Source organism: Neofelis nebulosa, chromosome X, assembly GCF_028018385.1.
Source record: "Neofelis nebulosa isolate mNeoNeb1 chromosome X, mNeoNeb1.pri, whole genome shotgun sequence".
NCBI classification, from domain to species: domain Eukaryota; kingdom Metazoa; phylum Chordata; class Mammalia; order Carnivora; family Felidae; genus Neofelis; species Neofelis nebulosa.
This window is the reverse complement of record NC_080800.1, coordinates 50,414,268-50,436,056: the sequence shown is the minus strand read 5'-3', so window position 1 is coordinate 50,436,056 and position 21,789 is coordinate 50,414,268. Positions and strand designations below refer to the sequence as shown.

Here is a 21,789-nt window from a genome sequence, read left to right as displayed (position 1 = left end):
AAAAACCCCTAACAAAGAAAATGGAAAGCACAGAAGCAAAACCAGAACCCCCTTGAAACACAAAACACGAAAACCCACACCACACTCAAAGAGACCACAAAGCATCAAACCCCGAAAACCACAGGGCAAAACACACCCCACAACACGGAATGAAGAACAAGACAAATAGAAACAAACCAGCCACTAGGGTCCAAGCTGACCACCCAATACACAGGGTCAAATGACCACTGACCACGAGGCTGCACACTATGGTGGCCTTTTCCCTTCCTCTCATTCTACCCCATTCTTCCTAACTCAAGCTCTTGGGAGAAGCAAAAAGAAATGGGATATATAAACCCACCTTTTTCACATGGGTGGGACTTTAGTATTGTTTTTTTTCCGACTCTTTATCATTCTCATTTGATCTACATCTCTGTGCTCATTCCAGTATCATACAATTTTTATTACAATTCCTTTTAGTTTATATTGTAATCTCGGTTTTGATAACTTACATATTTTTTCTTCATCCAGATTGTTTTGGGTGTTCAATGTCTTTGTTGCTCCACATAAAATACAGTATCATTTGCTGTAGTTTTGTGAAAAAGACCAGTTATATTTTTCATTGAATCTCTAGTGTTCAATAATATAAAATTTTGAACAATTTAATCTCCTAACCTATGAAGATAGTATGTCTTTCCATTTAATTTTTTTTAAGTTTTTAAATCAATATCTTACAGTTTTTATAGTATAGTTTTTTGTCTCTGCGGTTAAATATATTCCTAGGTAATTTGATTCTTTTTAGTGCAACTGTACTTGGGATTGTTTTTTTCATCTTTCTGCTTGTTCATTATTAGTGTATAAAAACAACTGATTTCCATATATTAACATTATAGTTACCAAATTTACTGAACTTATTGGTTTTAATACTTTTTCGGTGACATTTTTAGGGTTTTATTTTTTCAACGTTTTTTATTCATTTTTGGGACAGAGAGAGACAGAGCATGAACGGGGGAGGGGCAGAGAGAGGGAGACACAGAATCGGAAACACGCTCCAGGCTCTGAGCCATCAGCCCAGAGCCCGACGCGGGGCTCGAACTCACGGACCGCGAGATCGTGACCTGGCCGAAGTCGGACGCTTAACCAACTGCGCCACCCAGGCGCCCCGGGTTTTCTTTTTAAAAATATTCATTAAATGGGGCCCTCCAGGTGGCTGAATTGGTTAAAGGTCTGACTTTAGGTCAGGTCATGATTTCATGGGTTCAAGTCCCATGTCAGGCCCTGTGCTCTGTGCTGACCACTTGGATCCAGGAGCCTGCTTCAGATTCTGAGTCTCCCTCTCTCTCTTCGCCCCTCCCCTGCTTGTGTTCTCTCTCTCTCAAAAATAAATATGTAAACATTTTTTAATATTTATTCTACTTGAGCAAGAAAGTAAGCATGAGTGGGGGAGGGGCAGAGAGGGAAAGGGGAATCCTATGCAGGCTCCTTGCTCACCATGGCACCTTATGTGGGGCTCCATATCATGACAGTGCGAGATCATGACCTGGGCTGAAATCAAGAGTCAGACACTTAACAGATGCCCCTTTAAGGTTTTCTTCACATATTATCAAGTCATCTCCAAAAATGACAGTTTGATTTCTTACTTACAAATTTGTATGCCTATCTTGTTTTGCCACTTCATTTATTATTATTATTTTTAAATGATAAGTGTCTTTCTTAATACGCATCACCTATTTCATTCACCCTCCCGCTCACCTCACCTCTAGTAGCCATCAGTTTGTGTTCCATAATTAAGAGTTTGTTTCTTGGTTTATCTTTCTTTTTCCTTTGCTCATTTGTTTTTTTCTTACATTGTATATATGAGTGAAATGATGTTATTTGTCTTTCTCTGACTTATTTTGATAAGCATTATATTGTCTAGCTCTATTCATGTCCTTATAAATGGTAAAATTCTTTTTTATGGTTGAATAATATTTCACTATATATTATATAATTTCTTCTTTATGCATGCATCAATTGACAGACACTTGGGTAGCTTCCATATCCTGGCTATTGTAAATAATGCTGCTATAAACATTGGGGTGCATGTATCCCTTTGAGTTAGTGTACTTGTAGTAATTGGGTAAATTCTTAGTAGTTCAACTTCTGGATCATAAAGTAGTTGTATTTTTAACTTTTTGAGGAACCTCCACATTGTTTTCCAAAGTGGCTCCACCAGTTTGCATTTCTACCAATAGTGCACAAGTGTTTCCTTTTCAGCACATTCTTTCCAAATCTATTGTTTCTTGTGTTGATTTTAGCCATTATGACATTTGTGAGGTGATATCTCATTGTACTTCTAATTTGTACTTCCCTGATAAGTGGTGATGTGCATTTTTTCTTTCATGTTTTTGTTGGCCATCTGGATGTCTTCTTTAAAGACATTTCTGTTCATGTCTTCTTACCATTTTTAATTGCATTATTTGTTTTTTTGGTGTTGGGTTGTATATTCTGTTTATATCTTTTGGATACTAACCATTTATCAGATATGTCATTTGCAAACATCTTTCCCCATTCAATGGGTTGACTCTTAGTGTTTTTTTTTTATTGTTTCCCTCACTCTGCAGAAGCTATTTATTTTGATATATTCCCAATAGTTTCTTTGCTTCCCCCACCTTGCCTCAGGAGACATACACAGAAACATGTTGCTATGACTAATGTCAGAGTAATTATTGTGTGTATCCTCTATGATTGTTATGGTTTCAGGTTTTATATTTAGGTTGTTAATCCATTTTGAGTTCATTTTTGTTTATGGTGTAAGAAGGTGGTCCATTTTCATTGTTTTACATGCAGCTGTCCAGTATTCCCAACACCACTGGTTAGAGACTATCATTTTCCCATTGCATACATTCGACTACTTTATTGGAATTTAATTGGCCATTTAATTGTGGATGCATTTCTGGCCTTTCTATTCTTTTCCATTGATATATGTCTCTATTTTTGTTCCACTGCCATACTGCTTTGATTTCACAGCTTTTTAATATAACTAGGAATCTGGAATTCTGATACCTCTATCTTTGTTTTTCTCTTTCACAACTGATTTGGCTATTCCAGATTTTTGTGGTTCTATACAAATTTTACAATTGATGTAGTTCTGTTAAAAACATTGTTGTTATTTTGATAGGGAGTGAATTATATGTGTATATTACTTTGGGTAGTGTAGACATTTTAACAGAATTTGTTCTTCCAATCCATAAACATGGAATATCTGTCCATTTCTTTGTGTCATGTTCAATCTGTTTCATTAGTGTTTTATAGTTTTCAGAGTACATGTCTTCCACATCTTTGGCTAATTATATTCTTAGGAATTTTATTATTTTTGGTACAAACATAAATGAGATTGTTTTCTTAACTTCTCTGCTGCTTCAGTATAAGTGCAGAGAAATGGACCAGATTTCTGCACATTGATTTTGTATCCTGTAACTTTACTTAATTCATTTATCAGTTCCAGGAGTTTTTTGTTTTTTTTTTTTCCTGGAGTCTTTGGGGTTTTTTATACAGGGTATCATATCATCTGCAAATAAAGTTTTAGTATATCCTTACCAATATGTTTGCCTTTTATTTCTTTTTGTTGTCAGATTGTTAAGACTTCCAGCACTATGTTGAATAAAAGTGATGAAACTGAACATCCTTGTCCTGTTCCTTACCTTAGAGGGGAAGCTCTCATTTCTTTCCCATTTAGCATGATGTTAGCTATATGTTTTTCATATACAAACCTGATTATGTTGAGGTATCTTCCCTCAAAACCTACTTTCCTGAGGTATTTATCATGAATGGATGTTGTACTTTCTCAAAACTTTCTCTTTTTCTGCGTCTATTGAAATGATTGTATTGTTTTCATCCTTTCTTTTTCTGATGGGATGGATAACATTGATTGATTTGCAAATATTGAACCACCCTCCCAGGAATAAATCCCACTTGATCATCTTGAATGATTTAAAAAAAAATATTGTTGCATTTGGTTTGTTGGTATTTTATTGAGAATTTCTGCATCTATATTCATCAGGGACATTAGCCAGTAGTTCTCCTTTTTTTGTGATAGCTTCATCTGGTATTGGTATCACGGTAATGCTGACCTCATAAAATGAAGTTGGAAGTTTTCCCTCTTCTATTTTTTTTTTTTTTGAAAAGCATGCTAAGAATAGGTATCAACTCTTCCTTACATGTTTGGTTGAATTTCCCTCTGAAGCCATCTGGTCCTGATTTTGTTTCTTGTTAGTTTCTTGAATACTGATTCAATTTCATTGTTGGTAATTGTTCTGTTGAAATTTTCTATTTGTTCTTACTTCAGTTTAGTTGGTTGTATGTTTCTAGGAATTTATGCATTTCTTCCAGATTGTCCAATTTGTTGGCATATAATTTTCATATTCTCTTATAACCTTTTGTATTTCTGTGGTGTCAGTTGTTATTTTTCCTCTTTTGCTATTGATTTTATTTGAATCCTTTTTTTTTTCATGAGTCTGGCTAAAGGTTTATCACCTTTGTCAATCTTTTCAAGATACCACCTCTTGTTAGAGAGAGAGAAAGCGAAAGCATAAGAGACTCTTAAAAACTGAGAACAAACTGAGGGTTGATGGGGGGGTGGGAGGGAGGGGAGGGTGGGTGATGAGTATTGAGGAGGGCACCTTTTGGGATGAGCACTGGGTGTTGTATGGAAACCAATTTGACAATAAATTTCATATTAAAATAATAAATAAATAAATAAATAAATACATAAATAAGGATTGCATTGGAAAAAAAGATACCAGCTCTTAGTTCATTGATATTTAATATTATCTTTTTCTTTCTATATCATTTATTTCTGTTCTAATCTTTATTATTTTCATCCTTCTCCTGGTATGGGGTTTGTTTGTTGTTCTTTTTGTATCTCCTTCAGCTGTAACGTTAAGTTGTTTGATATTTTTTCCTGCTTCTTGAAATAGGCCTATATTGCTGTTATTTGGCTATGAACCTCCCGCTTAGAACCACTTTTATTGTTTTATTGCATCCCAAAGACTTTGGATCATTGTTTTTTTGTTTGTTTTGTTTTGTTTTTGGATTGTTGTATTTTCATTTTCACTTCTATGTAATTTTTAACTTTATCTTTGATTTCTTGGTGTTCTCATTCACTGTTTAGTAGCATATTATTTAACCTGTATTTGTGATCTTTTTAGCATTTTTCTCATGGTTGATTCCTAGTTTTAAAGCCTTGTGGTCTAAACTGACTTCAATATTTTTCATTTTTTTGAAACTTGTTTTGTGGCCTAATATGTGATATAGTCTAAAGAATATTCCATGTGTACTTGAAAATAATGTGTATTCTGTATTACAATGGAATGTTCTGAATTTGGGTCCATCTGGTCCAGTGTGTCATTCAAACCCACTGTTTCCCTTTTGATTTTCTGTTCAGATGATCAATTGATGTAAGTGAAGTATTAAAGTCCCCTACTATGATTTTATTACTATCAATTAGTTCCTTTATGTTTGTTATGAAACACTTTATGTATTTTGTTATTCCCATGTTTGGTAAATGTACATTTGTAATTTTTGTATGTTCTTGTTGGATTGCCCCCTTTGTAACTATAGAGCATCATTCTTTGTTTCTTCCTAGAGTCTTTGTTTTAAAGTCTATTTTGTCCAATATAAGTATTGCTACCCTGGCTTTCTTTTGGTATCCATTTGTATTGTAAGTGTTTCTCCATACCCTCACTTTCGATCTGCATGTGTACTTACATCAGAAATGTATCTCTTGGGGACGCCTGGGTGGCCAGTTGGTTAAGCATCTGACTCTTGATTTCAGCTAATGTCATGATCTCACAGTTTGTGAGTTCGAGCCCCATATCAGGTTCTGCACTGTCAGTGGGATTCTCTCTCCCTGTCTCTCTGCCCCTCCTCTGCACATGCTTGCTCTCTCTCTCTCAAAACAAATAAACATTAAAAATATAAAGAAAGGTGTCTCTCCTAGGCAGCATATAAATGGATATCACTTTTTTATCCATTTTTTAACAATATGCCTTATGATTGAAGTACTGTCCATTTACATTCAAAGTAATTTTTTTTATCTTGCTGTAGTATCTTTAAGTATAAAGACATCCAATCATATCACCTAGGAACCGTTTTTCCCACTGATCTGTTTGGCTGCCAGTTTCCTGTCTCTCTTCAGCAATAGTGAGGCAGGTACCCTTTCCACAGGGAAGAGAAATCCATGGCTTGTTGCCTTTGCAAATAACAAAAATGTTGGAGAGCTGGGTGGCAAAGCTGTTGCTATTGGCATCTTTCATATGAAGTACATAAAAAGAACGAGGGTGTCTCTCTGTGTTGATGATCACACCAATTCTTCCCAGGTTAGGACCTCCAGTCACAAATAGAAATTCACCCCAGTCTGGTCAATGCTGATGACATCCATAAAACCAGCAAAGTAGTGGTGGGGTTTGGAGTGTTGTGTTTTCATTTTCATTTGTTCCCATATATTTTTTAATTTCTTCTTTAATTGCCTGGTTGACCCATTCATTCTTCAGTAGGACATTCTTTAACCTCCTTGCTTTTGGAGATTTTCCATCCTTTTTCCTGGGGTTGATTTCAAGTTTCATAGCATTGTGATCTGAAAGTGTGCATGGTATGATCTCAAGTCTTTTATACTTATGAAGGGCTGTTTTGTGACTCAGTACGTGATCTATCTTGGAGAATGTCCCATGTGCACTCGAGAAGAAACTATATTATGCTGCTTTGGGATGTAGAGTTCTAAGTGCATCTGTCAAGTCCATTTTGTCCAATGTATTGTTCAAGGCCACTGTTTCTTTACTATTTCTCTGTCTAGATGATCTGTCCATTGTTGTAAGTGGAGTATTAAAGTCCCCTGCAATTACCACATTCTTATCGATAAGGTTGCTTATGTTTGTGATTGTTTTATATATTTGGAGGCCCCCAAATTCGGTGCCCAGACATTTAAAATTGTTAGCTCTTTATAATGGATAGACCCTGTAATTATTATATAATGCCCTTCTTCATCTCTTGTTACAGCCTTTAATTTAAAGTCTAGTTTGTCTGATATAAGTATGGCTACTCCAGCTTTCTTTTGTCTTCCAGTAGCATGATAGATAGTTCTCCATCCCCTCACTTTCAACCTGAAAGTATCCTCAGGTCTAAAATGAGTCTCTTATAGACAGCAAAGAGATGGGTCTTGTTTTTTTATCCATTCTGATACCCTGTGTCTTTTGGTTGGAGCATTTAGTCCATTTACATTCAGTGTTTTCATTGAAAGATACGCGTTTAGAGTCATTGTGGTATCTGTAGGTTTCATGCTTGTAATGGTGTCTCTGGTACTTTGTGGTCCTTGCAACATTTCACTCACAGAGTCCCCCTTAGGATCTCTTGTAGGGCTGGTTTAGTGGTGATGAATTCCTCCAGTTTTTATTTGTTTGGAAAAACCTTTATCTCTCCTTCTATTCTGAATGACAGTGTTGCTGAGTAGAGGATTCTTGGCTGCATATTGAAGATTTCCTGCCATTCCTTTCTGGCCTGCCACGTTTCTGTAGATAGGTCTGCTACTACCCTCATGTATCTACCTTTGTATGTTAAGGCCCATTTATCCCTAGCTGCTTTCAGAATTCTCTCTTTATCCTTGTATTTTGCCAGTTTCACTATGATATGTTGTGCAGAAGATCGATTCAAGTTACTTCTGGAGGGAGTTCTCTGTGCCTCTTGGATTTCAGTGCCTGTTTCCTTCCCCAGATCGGGGAAGTTCTCAGCTATGATTTGTTCAAGTACACCTTCAGCCCTTTCTCTCTCTTCTACTTCTTCTGGAATTCCTATGATACAGATATTGTTCCATTTGATTACATCACTTAGTTCTCTAATTCTCCCCTTGTACTCCTGGATTTTTTTTTTATCTTTTTCTCAGCTTCTTCTTTTTCCATAATTTCATCTTCTAATTCACCTATTCTCCCCTCTGCCTCTTCAGTCCGCACTGTGGCCGCCTCCATTTTATTTTGCATCTCATTTATAGCATTTTTAATTCATCATGACTATTTTTTAGTCCCTTGATCTCTGTAGAATAGATTCTAGCAACATGGATGGAACTGGAGAGTATTATGGTAAATGAAGTAAGGCAGGCAGAGAAAGACAGATACCCTATGTCTTCACTCATAATTGGATCCTGAGAAACTTTACAGAAGACCTTGGGAGAGGGGAAGGGGGAAGAAAAACGTTACAGACAGGGAAGGAGACAAATCGTAAGAGACTCTTAAATACTGATAACAAACTGAGGATTGATGGGAGTTGGGGGAGAGGGGAAAGTGGGTGATGGGCATTGAGGAGGGCACCTGTGAGGATGAACACTGGGTGTTGTATGGAAACCAATTTAACCATAAATTATATTTATATAATAAAATAAAAATAAAAATAAAATAAAAAAGTGCTCATGCACAGTGAAGGAAACAATCACAAAATTAAAATGACATATATGATAAATGATTAGTATCCAAAATATATAAAGAACTTAGAAAACCAACACCCAAACAACAAATAACCTAATTAAAACATGGACAGAAGAAATGTAAAGACATTTCTCCAAAAAAGACATGTTGATGGCCACCAGACACATGAAGAGATGCTCAACATCACTCATCATCAAGGAAATGCAAATCAAAGCCACAAGGAGCTATTACCTTACACCTGTCAGAATGGCAAAAACAAAAACACAAGAAAGAAGTGTTAGCAAGGATATGCAGAAAAAGGAATACTTATGTGCTCTGTGTGAATGCAAACTGGGATAGCCACTGTGGAAAGAGTATGGAGGCTCCTCAAAAAATTAAAAATAGAATTATCATGAGATCTAGTAATTTCTCTATTATTTACTGAAAGAATATGAAAACACTGTCTTGAAAAAGACATATGCACTCATAGGTTTACTGCACCATTATTTACAATAGCCAATATGGAAGCAACCCAAGTATGTATCAATTGATGAATGGATAAAGAAGATGTGGTGTATTTACACAACGGATTATTGCTCAGCTGTAAAAAGGAATGAATTCTTGCCATTTGCAAGGACATGGATGAAGCTAGAGTGTAAGGTTAAGTGAAATAAGTCAGTGAGAGAAAGACAAGTACCATATAATTTCACTCATATGTGTATGTTAAGAAACAAAATGAACAAACAAGGGAAAAAAATAGATGAACAACAAACCAGACTATTAACTATAGAAAACAAACATGGTAGCCAGAGGGTAGGTTGATGGGGGAATAGATGAAACAGTTGAAGGTGATTAAGAACACACTCATCTTGATGATCACTGAATAATGTATAGAATTTTTCAATCACTATATTATACACCTGGACTACATTAACATTGTATGTGAATTATATTGGAATTAAAAAAAATAATAAAATAAAAAATTATTAATTAGCTTCATAGAATAAAGTATTTGAAATAATTACAAAATAATAAAGTAGTACATGAAGGTAATGAAATGGAAAAAACTGGCTAACCTTACAGAAAAATGTACCTAAAGGAGACTGTGCATGTGAAGGTGCTGAAAAAACCTTTCTGAGAGAGACAGACAAATAGGCAGACTAATAAATACTCTGAGGCAAATATATATAAATATATATATATATATAATGGTAGAATTATGGTAGAATAGACATGAGAACTCCATTTAATGATGAACATATCTATAAATAGTTAAAGTAGACAAAAAATATGCTACCAGTTGTAAAATATAATTCCACCCATGTCCAAAAAAAGTGTTTCCTAAGGGAAAAGGGAAAAGTACCCACCTAGTTATCTGTATCACAAAAGGGTATCAAAGCCTTGCATTCTGCAATCTCCTGAACAGCATTTTGTAACAAGAAATTAAGAGCTAAAGTTATAGAACAAATCGACACCATGTGCTTCCTGATATAATACACTGAGAACAAAACATCATTCCAGTGATGTTCCTTGACAAAAGCACATAAGCTGAATGTAATCATGAGGAAACACCACACAAACTGAACTTGAAGGACATTCTATAAAATAACCATGTTACCATCTTCAAAACTAATTTTTTTTTCTATACAAAGAAAATCTAAGAAACGACTGCAGATTAAAGGAAACTAAAATAAGCCAGGCAGAGAAAGACAGATATCATGTCTGAGAACAAACTAAGGGTAGATGGGGCATGGGGGAGAGGGGAAAGTGGGTGATGGGCAGGGAGGAGGGCACTTGTTGGGATGAGCACTGGGTGTTGTATGGAAACCAATGTGACAAATTATATTTTAAAAATAAAATAAATTAAAATACATACTTCAAAAAGTTAAAAAAAAACAAACCTGACAGCTCAATGCAACATGATTATGAATTGGACCCTGGACCAGATTCTTTATGATTTTTTAATAAATGGCATTTACTGGCATAATTGGTGAAAAATGAGTATGGTCTTAGGAAACACAGACTGAAGTACATAGGATTCATAAGGCAACTTACCATCAAATGGTTCAGAAAAAATATATTTATGTATTTGTTATGATGCATATGTAGATAAATATGTAAATAGAACTATAAATATAAGCAATCATGTTTCTGGGTTTTTTTAGTAATTATTTATTTTTAGAGAGAGAGAGTGTTAAGCAGGGGAGAGGCAGAGAGAGGGGCGCAGTGGATCTGACTTGGGCTTTTTGCTGACAGCAGAGAGCCTGATGTGGGGCTCGAACTCACAAACTATGTGATCATGACCTGAGCTGAAGTCAAACACTCAACCAACTGAGCCACCCAGGTGCCCCATTTCTTGATACTTACTCAAAGGAGGTGAAAAATTATGTCCACACAAAAATCTTCACATAGGTATTTATAGCCGCTTTATTCATAATTGCCAAATCTTAGATGCAACCAAGGTGTCATTCAGTAGGTGAATGGATAAACTGGTACATTCAAACAATGGAATGTTATTCTAAAAAGAAATGAGCTACCAAGCCCTGAAAAGACATGGAGGAACCTTATGTGCATATTACTAATGGAAAGAAACCAACTTGAAAGGCTATATACTATATGATTCCAACTGCTAACATTCTGAAAAAGTAAAACTATGAAACAGTAAAAAGATCAGTGGTTGCCAGAGGTTTAGAGGGAGGGATGAATAGGCAGAATAAAGAGGCCTTTCAAGGCAGTGTAAATACTCTGTATGATACCATAATAAGAGTACATACCATTATTCATTTTTCCAAGCCCACAGAATGTTCAATGCCAAGATTGAACAATAATGTAACTATGGACTTTGGGTGATCATTGTATGTCAATATAGGTTCATTAATTGTGACAACTATACCATTCTTGTAGGGAATGTTGATAATAGGGAAGTCTATGTACTATAGGGGCAGTAGATATATGAGAAATCTCTCTGTTTTTCTCAATTTTGCTGTGAACTTAAAACTACTCTTAAAATAATCTGTAAAAAACATCAGCAAACTTAGCGTCATCAATAATGAATGTGACAAACTGGTATTTTGTGCTTCCTGATGTGATGCAAGCACACAGCATCACCTATGTAGTCTTCTTGCTAAAAGTGCTTAATCATGGGGAAACAAGAAGGCTCAAATTGTGGCACATATGCAGGACAATTGCCTGGACTCATCAGAAATGTCAATATTTTGAAAATTTTAAAAATTTTAATTTTCTAATCCTCATTAAGAAAGGATGAGGAAGTGCTATTCTAGATTTAAAAAGATTAAAAGGGCATGACAACTAAATACAGTATAGGATCCTTGACTGGATCCTGTATCAAAAAAAAAATAAAAAGCTTTAAAGGGTATTGTTAGGGTAATTGGGAAACTTGGGAACAATATGTTTGATAACAGAATTATATCAGTGTTAAGTTTCTCTGAGTGTAATAAAAGCAATGCCCTTGTTCTTAAGACATACTGAAGTGTTTAGGGCTTAAGTGCCATAATATCTGCAAGTTGCTTCCAAATGTTTCAGCAAATATATATAAATTTATATATAAAATTATATAAAATATGTATTAATACATAAGAACATAAAGCAAATCTCAACAAATACTAAATAAACAGTATCATATAAACCATGTTCTGCCCTTCCCTGTCTCTCCCTCTCTTAAAATAAACATTAAAAAAAGAGATTATATGTAGCAAAATAAACAATGGATAGATCTATATGAAGGATGTCTTTTGACTTTTCTGAAGAGTTGAAATTTTACAATATAAAAAAACTGGTGAAGAAAATGTCTGTACTAAGTACAATTAAATGAAAAGAATAACATGTTAAACAACAAAAAAAACCATGTACCGATGTTTTGTTTCCTAAATACCATCTCCCTCTCAATGAGAAAGGGAATAAAAGACAAGCCTAAAAGTAAAGAAGTAAGAAAATGCTGATGTCAAAATATGTATCAGAATGATGGGAGCACATCAAATGGACAGAGGAGCCAGCTTGAATGGGCTGTCATTGGTTAAGCCTGGGATAATTTGAACATTAAAATAAATAATGGTAGCAATAAGATATTCATGAAATAAAGTAAAAATGAAGGTGTCCAAAATAAGGTCAATAAGTAAACAGAGAATAAAACTCTTCCTTAAAATAGAATACAAATTTATAAACATAGTAAAAATGATGGAGTTTAAAAATTCCCATCTTGCAGCCATCATCCTAATTCAGTCAAGAATTATCAATGGATATTAAAGCCAGTGGACTTTAGTTTGATGAGGAACAAAATGTTTACACAGTTTCAAAGTATTCCCAGCAAAATTATTAACTACAAACAGGAAAATGCTGGGGCACCTGTGTGGTTCAGTTGGTTGAGCATCCGAATCTTGATTTCCACTCAGGTCATGATCCCTGGATCATGGGATTGAGCCCTGCTTAAGATCCTCTCTCTTTCTCCTTTTGCCTCTCTCCCCCACTCACGTGCTCATGTTCTCTCTCTCTCTCAAATTTTTTTTAAAAAGAGGAAAATGGTAACTTTAGAGTGGATTTATCTAGCAAACATCATTTTGACCAAGTAATCAAGATTAACATCACTTTTATTTTATTTATTTATTTTTTTTAAATGACAACACTATTTATTGCAGCATCGGCAAAGGTCAGATTTCTGAAGCTGGTGAAGATCGGGCAGCATTTCCATGTGAAATGTTACAACTTTACAAGTTTTGTTTCTTATTTAATTCTACATGCAGAAACTGAAACATGGTAAAAGAAAAAATGCAAAATAGCTAGGAAAAAAAGATGTAATCAAGTTGTAGCATACAGATGTGCTCTTTAACTAAATTTACTATGCCTATCAGAAAGCAAACAAAAGACAACTATCCTAATAAATTAACAGATTGCCAGAAACAGACTAAGAACCCTCATTTCTATTTAATGGGGGGAAAACAAAACAAAACCAAAACAACAAAACAAAAACAAACGCAAAATAAACGCTCTACTGTTTCCATACTTTGTTTAGAGACAAAGGCTGTAAACCCATGAAGGTCAACAAAATCTTCTGATCCCCTTCTTGTTGTCCTTCGTCCATTTTCTGTGACATGCTGACTGGCACGCTAACATCACTTTTAAGGGGTCAAATCAGCATCATGTGCCACTGATATGATGCCCTGAGAATAATACAACATTACTTCTCTGGTATTCCTGCCAAAATGCATAATCCAAATATAATAGTGAAGAAAAGGCACACAAACTTAAACTGAAAGACAATATACAAACTAGTTGTCCTATATTTTTAAAAATTGCCAATAGTTATGAAAGGAAAATAAAAAGGATGGAACTGTTGCAGATTAAAGAAAACTGAAGAGATACAACAACTAAATGCAATGCATCATCTTGGATTGAAACTTCAACCAAGAAATGAAAATAAATATAAGAAACAATATTGGGACAATTGATCAAATTTGAATATGGCCTAGATAATATGGGAACACCATTTTAAACTATACTACAAAGCTATAGTAATCAAAATAGTATTTTTCTGGCATAAAAACAGACACATAGACCAACAGAACAGAATGGAGAGCCCAGAAATAAACCCCCACTTATATGGTCAGTGCATATATTTGACAAGGGAGCCAAGAGTACTCAATGGCGAAAAGATAGTCTGTTCAATAAATGATGCTGGGAAAACTGGGTATTAATATAAAAAAATGAAACTGAAACCCCATCTTACTTACACCACTCACATAAATTAATTCAAACTTGACTAAAGACTTAAAGGTAAGACCTGAAACCATAAAACTCTTGGGAAAAAAAAACAGGGAAAAAAGCTCTCTGACATTGGAATTTGCAATGATTTTATGGATTTGACACTCAAAGCACAAGCAACAAAAGCAAGAAGTAAACAAGTTGTGACTACATCAAACTAAAAAGCTTCTGCACAGCAAAAGAATAAAAAGGCAAACTATGGAATGGGGAAAAAACATCTGCAAACCATGTATTTGATAAGGAATTAATATCCAAAATATGTAAGAAACTTATACAGCTCAATAGAAGAAAAATAAATAATCCAACTTACTAAGATGCAAAGGACCTGAATTGAATTTTTTCCCAACAAAATATGCAAATAGCTAATAGGCACATTAAAAGGTGTTCAACATCACTAATCATAGGAAATGCAAACCAAAACCATAGTTTAAAAAACAAAATGAACAAAAAAACCCCCAAAACCACAGCAATATATCTCTCACACTTGTTAGAATGGGTATTATAAAAAAGACAAGAGATAATAAATGCTGGTGAAGATGTGGAGAAAAGGGAACACTCGTACATTGTTGATGGGAATGTACACTGGTACATCTATTATGTAAAATAGCACGGAGGTTCTTCAAAAAATTAAAATTGGGACTACCATATGATCCAGCAATTCCACTTCAAGTATATATCTAAAGGAAATAAAATCACTAATCTTGAAGAAACATCTGCACCCCTATGTTCACTGAATCATTATTTATAATAACTAAGACATGGCAACAACCTAAGTTTCCACTGACAGATGAACAGGTAAAGGAAATGAAATGAAATTTCATTTCCAACACATTTCATTTCCAACACATTTCATTTCCAACACAATGGATAAAACTTGAGGGCATAATACTAACTGAAATAAGTCAAAAAAAAACACTGTGTGATCTCATTTATACATAGAATCTAAACAAACAAACAAACTCATAAATACAGAGTAGAATGGTAGTTTCCAGAGGTGGGAGGGTGGGAAAAATGGATGACAGTGGTCAAAGGGTATAGATTCTCAGTTATAACATGAATAATAGCTCTGGGTATCTAATATACAGCATGATGTACATTATACTATAGTTAATAGTATAGTTATATATACCTATACAATTGTATAGTATAGTTATATTGTAGTTAATACTATAGTCTAGTGACTATAATTAACAAAATTGTATACTTAAAAGACGTGGAGAATAGATATTAAAAGTTTTCATCATACACTCACAAAATGGTTACTGTGTGAGATGACTGTGTGAAACCTTATTGTGGCAATTATTTTGTAACATATAGATACAGCAAACCATCATATTATACTCCTGAAACCTACCACAACATTGTATGTCAAATATATTTCAATAAACCAAGACAAAAAAGAACTATAATACAGCTTGCATTGTCCACTTGAAATATGTGTTCTCCCAAATTCATCCCTTTTCCATTGTTTATAAGTGGATAATCTTGACAATAAAGGTATATGAAACACATAAAAATTAGAACATTGTCAATTTCTATTTTGACACATGTAGTGAGGTTATGTAAGGTTATGTATAACCTTATGTAAGGTTATCTTTCTGAAGAAATATGCACTGACGTATTTACAGGTACTGAAGTATTTACCAGTCAAGAAGCATGATATCTACAAGTTATTCTTAAATAGTTCAGAGGAAGAGGAAGAGAGAGAAAGGCAGAAAAGGAGAGGTAGGGGAGAGGAGAAGGGGGGGAGGAAAAAAGGAAGGGAGAAGGAGAAGAGGTACGAGAGGGAGAAATAGAGAATGAAAAAGCAAGTATGGGAAAATGTTAATTGGTGAATCTGGGTTAAGGGTATATGGGAGTTCTTTGTAATATTCTCAAAAATTTTTAAAGTGTAAAATGAGATCAAAATGAAAAGTTTTAAAAAACAAAAATATAGTAGGTTAAGTGTCTGACTTCAGCTCAGATTTGAGCCCCGCATTGGGCTCCATGCTGACAGCTCAGAACCTGGAGCCTGCTTTGGAATCCTTGTCTCCCTCTCTCTCTGCCCTCCCCCACTCACACTCTGTCTCTCTCTCTCAAAAATAAATAAGCATTAAAACAAATTTTTTAAACATAAATATATGTATCAGGAATAACTCCATCATTGAATAGCATGCACATGCATTTCTATGTATGTAATGAAAGAAAAAGTTTTATATGGCCAAATGTGTTGAAATGAGAAGCTGGCATATAATTTTGCTTTTTCTTATAAGAAAGATTAAAAAAAAACCTTTAAAGAAGAAAATCAGATGAAGTTAACTGTAATTGGACTAATGATTTCACAATATGATTTTTAAAAAATAGACTCATGTTTGTAAATTAAATAACTCATGAGTCAAAAAAGAAATAAGGGAAATTATAATTGAATGATAATAAAATACATATATAAATCTGTGAAATTCTGAAGTTGTACAGAATGGAAGATTTATAATCATAAATTCTTATTTTAGAAAAGAAGATTGAAAATTACTGGGTAAAGGTCCAAATAAATTAGAAAATTAGCAAGTAAAAAGTAAAGGTAATATTAAAGATAAAAGCAAAAATTATTAAAGTAGGAAACAAAGTATTCAATGGTGAGGCCTGATGAAACCAAAAGCAGGAAACAGATTAGAAAACTAATTATTGTAATTTGTCACATGGTCACACTGTCATATTAATGGAGAAAAAACTCCATATTCATTCAGAATTAAAGCTCTCAGCATACTAAGAATAGAAACAAACTGCCTTCCTGAAGAAGCAAATCTACTAAAAATGGTGAAACATTTATAGAATTCCCCTGTAAATTCAAAAGCAAGGTAAGAACATCTCTTATTGCTACTATTTCTCATTGTACTGAAAGTCCTAATCAGCACAGTAAGACAAGCTAAAAAACAAATATTGAAAGAAAGAACTGCCATTATTCACAACATAGCTAATAGACAATCCAAGAGAATCTATAAATTATCAGAACAAAACTCAGAGAATCTGTAGCATATAAAATCAATATGTAAAAATATCAATCATGTTCCCATTTACCAGCAAAAATCAGAAAATCTGGTTTTAAAAATACATTTCAGGGATGCCTGGGTGGCTTAGTCAGTTAAGCATCCGACCTCAGCTCAGATCTGATCTCACCAGTCCTGAGTTCAAGCTCCACAACGGGCTCTGTGCTGACAGCTCAGAGCTTGAAGCCTGCTTCAGATTCTGTGTCTCCTGCTCTCTTTGACCCTGCCCCCATTCGTACTCTGTGTCTCTCTCTTTCAAAAATAAATAAACATAAAAAAATTTAAATACATTTCACACTAACAACAAAAACTGTAAGGTAAATTAGGAGTGAATTTAACGAAGCAGCTTATAAATTACATTATTATTATATGGTATGTATGGTTTTATAAAATGTAGAAAATAGTTTCAATTTTACCATTTTGTGCTAGCTTTGTTTTTTGTTTGGCTATTTATTTTTATAACTCTTATTCTTCTTCCTCCCTTAATAAGTTTTTGGTAAAGAAAGTACCTTAAAAAACACAATTACCTGGTGCAGGACATCAGAAAAATCAGGGCAGCATTGTCAATAGTCTTCAACATCTTCACAGGGTGAACCATTTTATGAATGCACCAAGGAAATGGAGTCATTCTGCAATCCCTCAGAGACTAAAAGATAGTAAAATAAGGAAAAATCATTTCCTCTGTTTTTGGACGTTTCTTTCCCCTGGCCTCCTTAAGTCCTTATGTTCCACCATGCTCCCATTTCTATTATATATTCCTGTAAAACAATTATACAGATCATATTAGAAGGGGTCTATTGCAAATTAAGAGTGTGGATTCTAGAAGCCCCTTAGAACAGTGTCTGGCACATAAAAAATGTTCAGTAAATATATGCTATATTACAATTTTCAATGATTTGAATCACTAGATGAAATTATGTAGCTTTTGCAGTTTTTGCCCTGCACAACATCCTTGGTTTTCTACATGAGCACTGCTATCCCTATGCCCTAACCTCTACCAGCACTACCCTTTTGTACATTGAGGTAAAAATGATGGAAATCAGAGTGTAAAGGAATGACTGGATGATGCTTTCAAGCAAAAAAGCTCATTCTTTTTCTATGCACTATCACCAAGTCCCAAGTCCAGAGCCTCCTTGGTTGCCACTGTTATCCTAGCATTTATTGACTTATTTATTCAAACATCTGTTTCACTCCAACTGTGTACCAGGCACTATGCCTTGATCATCCATTCCCTACAGCTCCCAGCACAATGCCTTGTCCATTGCAAGAGTTCCATAAGGGTTTACTGTATGAATGAAAAAAGGATGCCCTGCTTCCTTTGGATTGATTACAAGGACCTGTGAGCCTTGGGTCAGATTTGGTTTTATTTTTTGCATTCCATAAAGTCTTCTAAATAGAAAACTGTTTCTCTGATGGTAAAAACTGGATTCCTAAAATATATCACTTGATTGAAAATCTTCAATGGTTACCACTGCTTTTAGATTAAACTGCATACTCCTTAGCGTAACATTCAAGGCCTTGCAACACTCTATTGCACTTCCAAGTCCTTCTTTTTCAAAGATTCAGAATTACACCCAAGCTTTTCCCATAAGCCCACTTTGGGACTTTTGTCCTGAAAACACCAGGCCTGAAAAGCATTCTCTCCTCTTCCACATGCCAGATGTCACTCACCCTTTAAAGAACAACCCAAATTTCCCCTTTCCTTTTTGATGGGTCATGATTACTACCAAGCAGAATGACTTTGTCCATCCTGGGTGATCCCTGCATACCTTGAACAAGCAAACATTATGACCCTTGGGTTTAACTTACCATACTGTTTTTTTGTTTGTTTGTTTGTTTTTACTTATTAAATTTTCCTGCTACATACAGAGAAACCCACTCCTGAAGACACTTCAAAATACCCTCCGTTAGCACAGGAATTGAGCCTGTTAGCATAGGAATGAGGCCTTCCGTATGTTGTTACTGATCTTGAACCAAGGATTTTCTTTTTAATGGAAAAGTTTCAAATATACACAAAAGTAGTGAGAATAGTATAATGAATCTCCATGTATACATCACCCAGTTATCAACTCATGAACATTTTGTTTGTAACTCCCACTTCCGCCCCACTGAATTACTTTTGAACATATCAAGAGATTTAAATCTATTTCTTAAAAAAATATAACAATTATCACAGCTAAAATATCAAAAATAATTTACTCAATGTCATTCAATATCCATAATTTTGCCCAAGCATATTTTGTGAAAGAGCTATTCAATGCCAGTATGGTTTTTGTTTGTTTACTGTGTTTTTCGATTATGAAATCATGGGAATAGAGAAAAGGGGAAGGAGATCTGGGAAAGTGCATAATTAAGTTGCAGAGAGGCTGGATGTCCCAGATGAGAAGGAAAGAATCTGACCTGGTTTGAGTGGGAGAAGTATATTCTACTACTTCTCCGGAGGAGGAGGGTGCGACTTCAGGCCGGGTGATGCAGGAGAAGGTGCAGAGGGAAGAGTGGTACTACCTCCGTTGGGGGTTCCCTCTGGATAATCCCACCGTGGAGCTAGGAGGCAGCGCTTTTTTGGAGGCCTGGTTTCCCGCGTGTTTCCAGGTGGGAGCGTGGATCTCCCGGAGAAACACGGTTGGTCACCCATAAGGATTCTTAGGACAGGGCGTCAGCTCTCTGTGGTGGGCCCCGCGAGGCTGAGACCTGAGATGGCGGCGGGTCCCCTCCAGGCACAGAGCTTCCTCTGGGTTTCGCGCTTACCGTATTTCCTGTATCCTGAAACGCATATCCCTTCTCTGCCTCCGCCCTCCCCTCCTTACTCCACCCTATTTTAACGTTCTATAAGGGTGGGTCTTAAAAAGACAAGTATATTTAACATATAATGTTTTACCACCGTCCGTCCCCCTAAATGTAACTAAATCTATGTTTTGTGTTACACAATCTATGCAATTTTAAGATTAGAAGAAATCCAGGTTTATTTCTAATTGGTAAACTCTGCACAGATTGTGGAAATGCGCGGAGGGGTGGAGTGGGGGGGGTAAGGGGCGCAGGTGGTGGGAGGGGGAGATCAAAGACATTATTGAAAAGCCAAGGGCTTTACTACCCAGTTGCAGCTATGGAACACAGAGCCATGAAACTACCTAGGACAATTTGAAAAGCAATTGCAAACACGTTAGTTGACTAAAGTGCAAAATAGCACACTAGCATTAAACATAGTAATGAATGTGGAAAATAAATTCGCCGTATGTCATAGAATGTAGGGTCACATTTTTCTTCATATTTTAACAAATTAGAAATCTCTGAAGGCTTACTTTTTAAAATGTCTACTGATTTTTAATATTTCAACATCTATAAAATATCAGTTAATAAATCTAAATCTCGATGGAATTTCATACTTTAATTGGCAAAGTTTTTGTTTTCTTAGAGTTATGGAAAATAATAATTCATCTTACTACTGGTGTGTTATATTCAATGATACATGGTAATAAGATATATGATATATATATGATATATATATGATATATGGTAAGAAGTGGGTGTGATATGGCTTAGAAGAAAAGGCTACTGGAACTTCTTAGACCTTCAGCATTTACATCCATTCCCCTTTGGCTATGTACAAAATAGACCACGGTTTTACAGCACTGTCCTCAGTGTTTTTTAATGGAAAGAGTTCAATCCTTAATGTCAAAATACAACTGACTTTTAAAATACTCTGTTACTTACAAGCCCTGTGACATTTAAGTAGCCGATTAAACATTTAGAGCTATGGTTTCCAGGAAATAGTAATTTCTTCCTTGTAGAACTATTGCCATAATTAGGGATCATGCATTTAAAGTACTTATTAACCATGATTGCCTCTCATTTCCACCATCACTACCTTCCTCTAAGTACCAGTGCAGCCCTTTACACAAACTAGATACTCAGTAAATGTTTAGGAAATAAGTGACCCTGTGGTTTTCTACCAGATGCCACTAATAAAAATATTGTAGCAGTGGGTTAGTGAAAACATGTGAAGGGAAATTAAGGGAAACAATGCTCTAGATTTAGAAAAGTAGTTGGGACTAGACTTAACAGATGTGGGAGTCACTAACATAGACCTGGTAGTTGATGTCATGGGAATAGATGGTATCCTCAAGAGAAAATATAGAGGAAAAAGGAAGTGAGCTAAAGACAGAATGCTGTGTAATTATAAACAGAAGAAGAATAAACTGCTGCAAAGCCTGAGAAACAGTGGCTAAAGTCAGAGGAAAGGATTCTAACTTAGGGTTACTCACTCTTGGCACTATTGACATTTGAGGCCAGATCATTCTTTGTGGTGGGGGACTGCCCTGTGCATTGTAGGATGTTTAGCAGTATATCAACATACATCAGTAGCACCTCCATACCACTCCCAACTGTGAAAAACAAAAATGTCTCCAGACGCTCCCAAATGTCCCTCAGGAGGCAAAATCATCCCCTCTTAGAACCATTGGTTTATCCCAACCCTCCAAACTTGCTCCTTCCCTAGTCTTCTTTATTTCAGTGAATGTTATCCCTTCTACCTATTTGAATAAGTCAAACCTTACTATTATTTTTTTGTACTGCAGAATATTTTA

The 21,789-nt window shown here is 35.2% G+C and overlaps 1 protein-coding gene across 2 annotated transcripts in view; it reads right to left on the bottom strand.

The window, feature by feature from the left end:
• The window catches only part of NBDY (negative regulator of P-body association), a 156,241-nt gene extending 136,284 nt beyond the window's left edge, over positions 1 to 19,957 (bottom strand). For both annotated transcript variants that reach the window (XM_058713513.1, XM_058713514.1), the window contains exons 1-2: positions 19,607 to 19,957; positions 17,734 to 17,852 (exon numbers count right to left, since the gene is read on the bottom strand). In XM_058713513.1, coding sequence (XP_058569496.1) covers positions 19,635 to 19,841 — 207 coding nt within the window. In that variant the 5' untranslated portion in view covers positions 19,842 to 19,957 and the 3' untranslated portion in view covers positions 17,734 to 17,852; positions 19,607 to 19,634. The remainder of the gene's footprint in view (positions 1 to 17,733; positions 17,853 to 19,606) is intronic.
• Between the last annotated feature and the right edge of the window lie 1,832 nt (positions 19,958 to 21,789).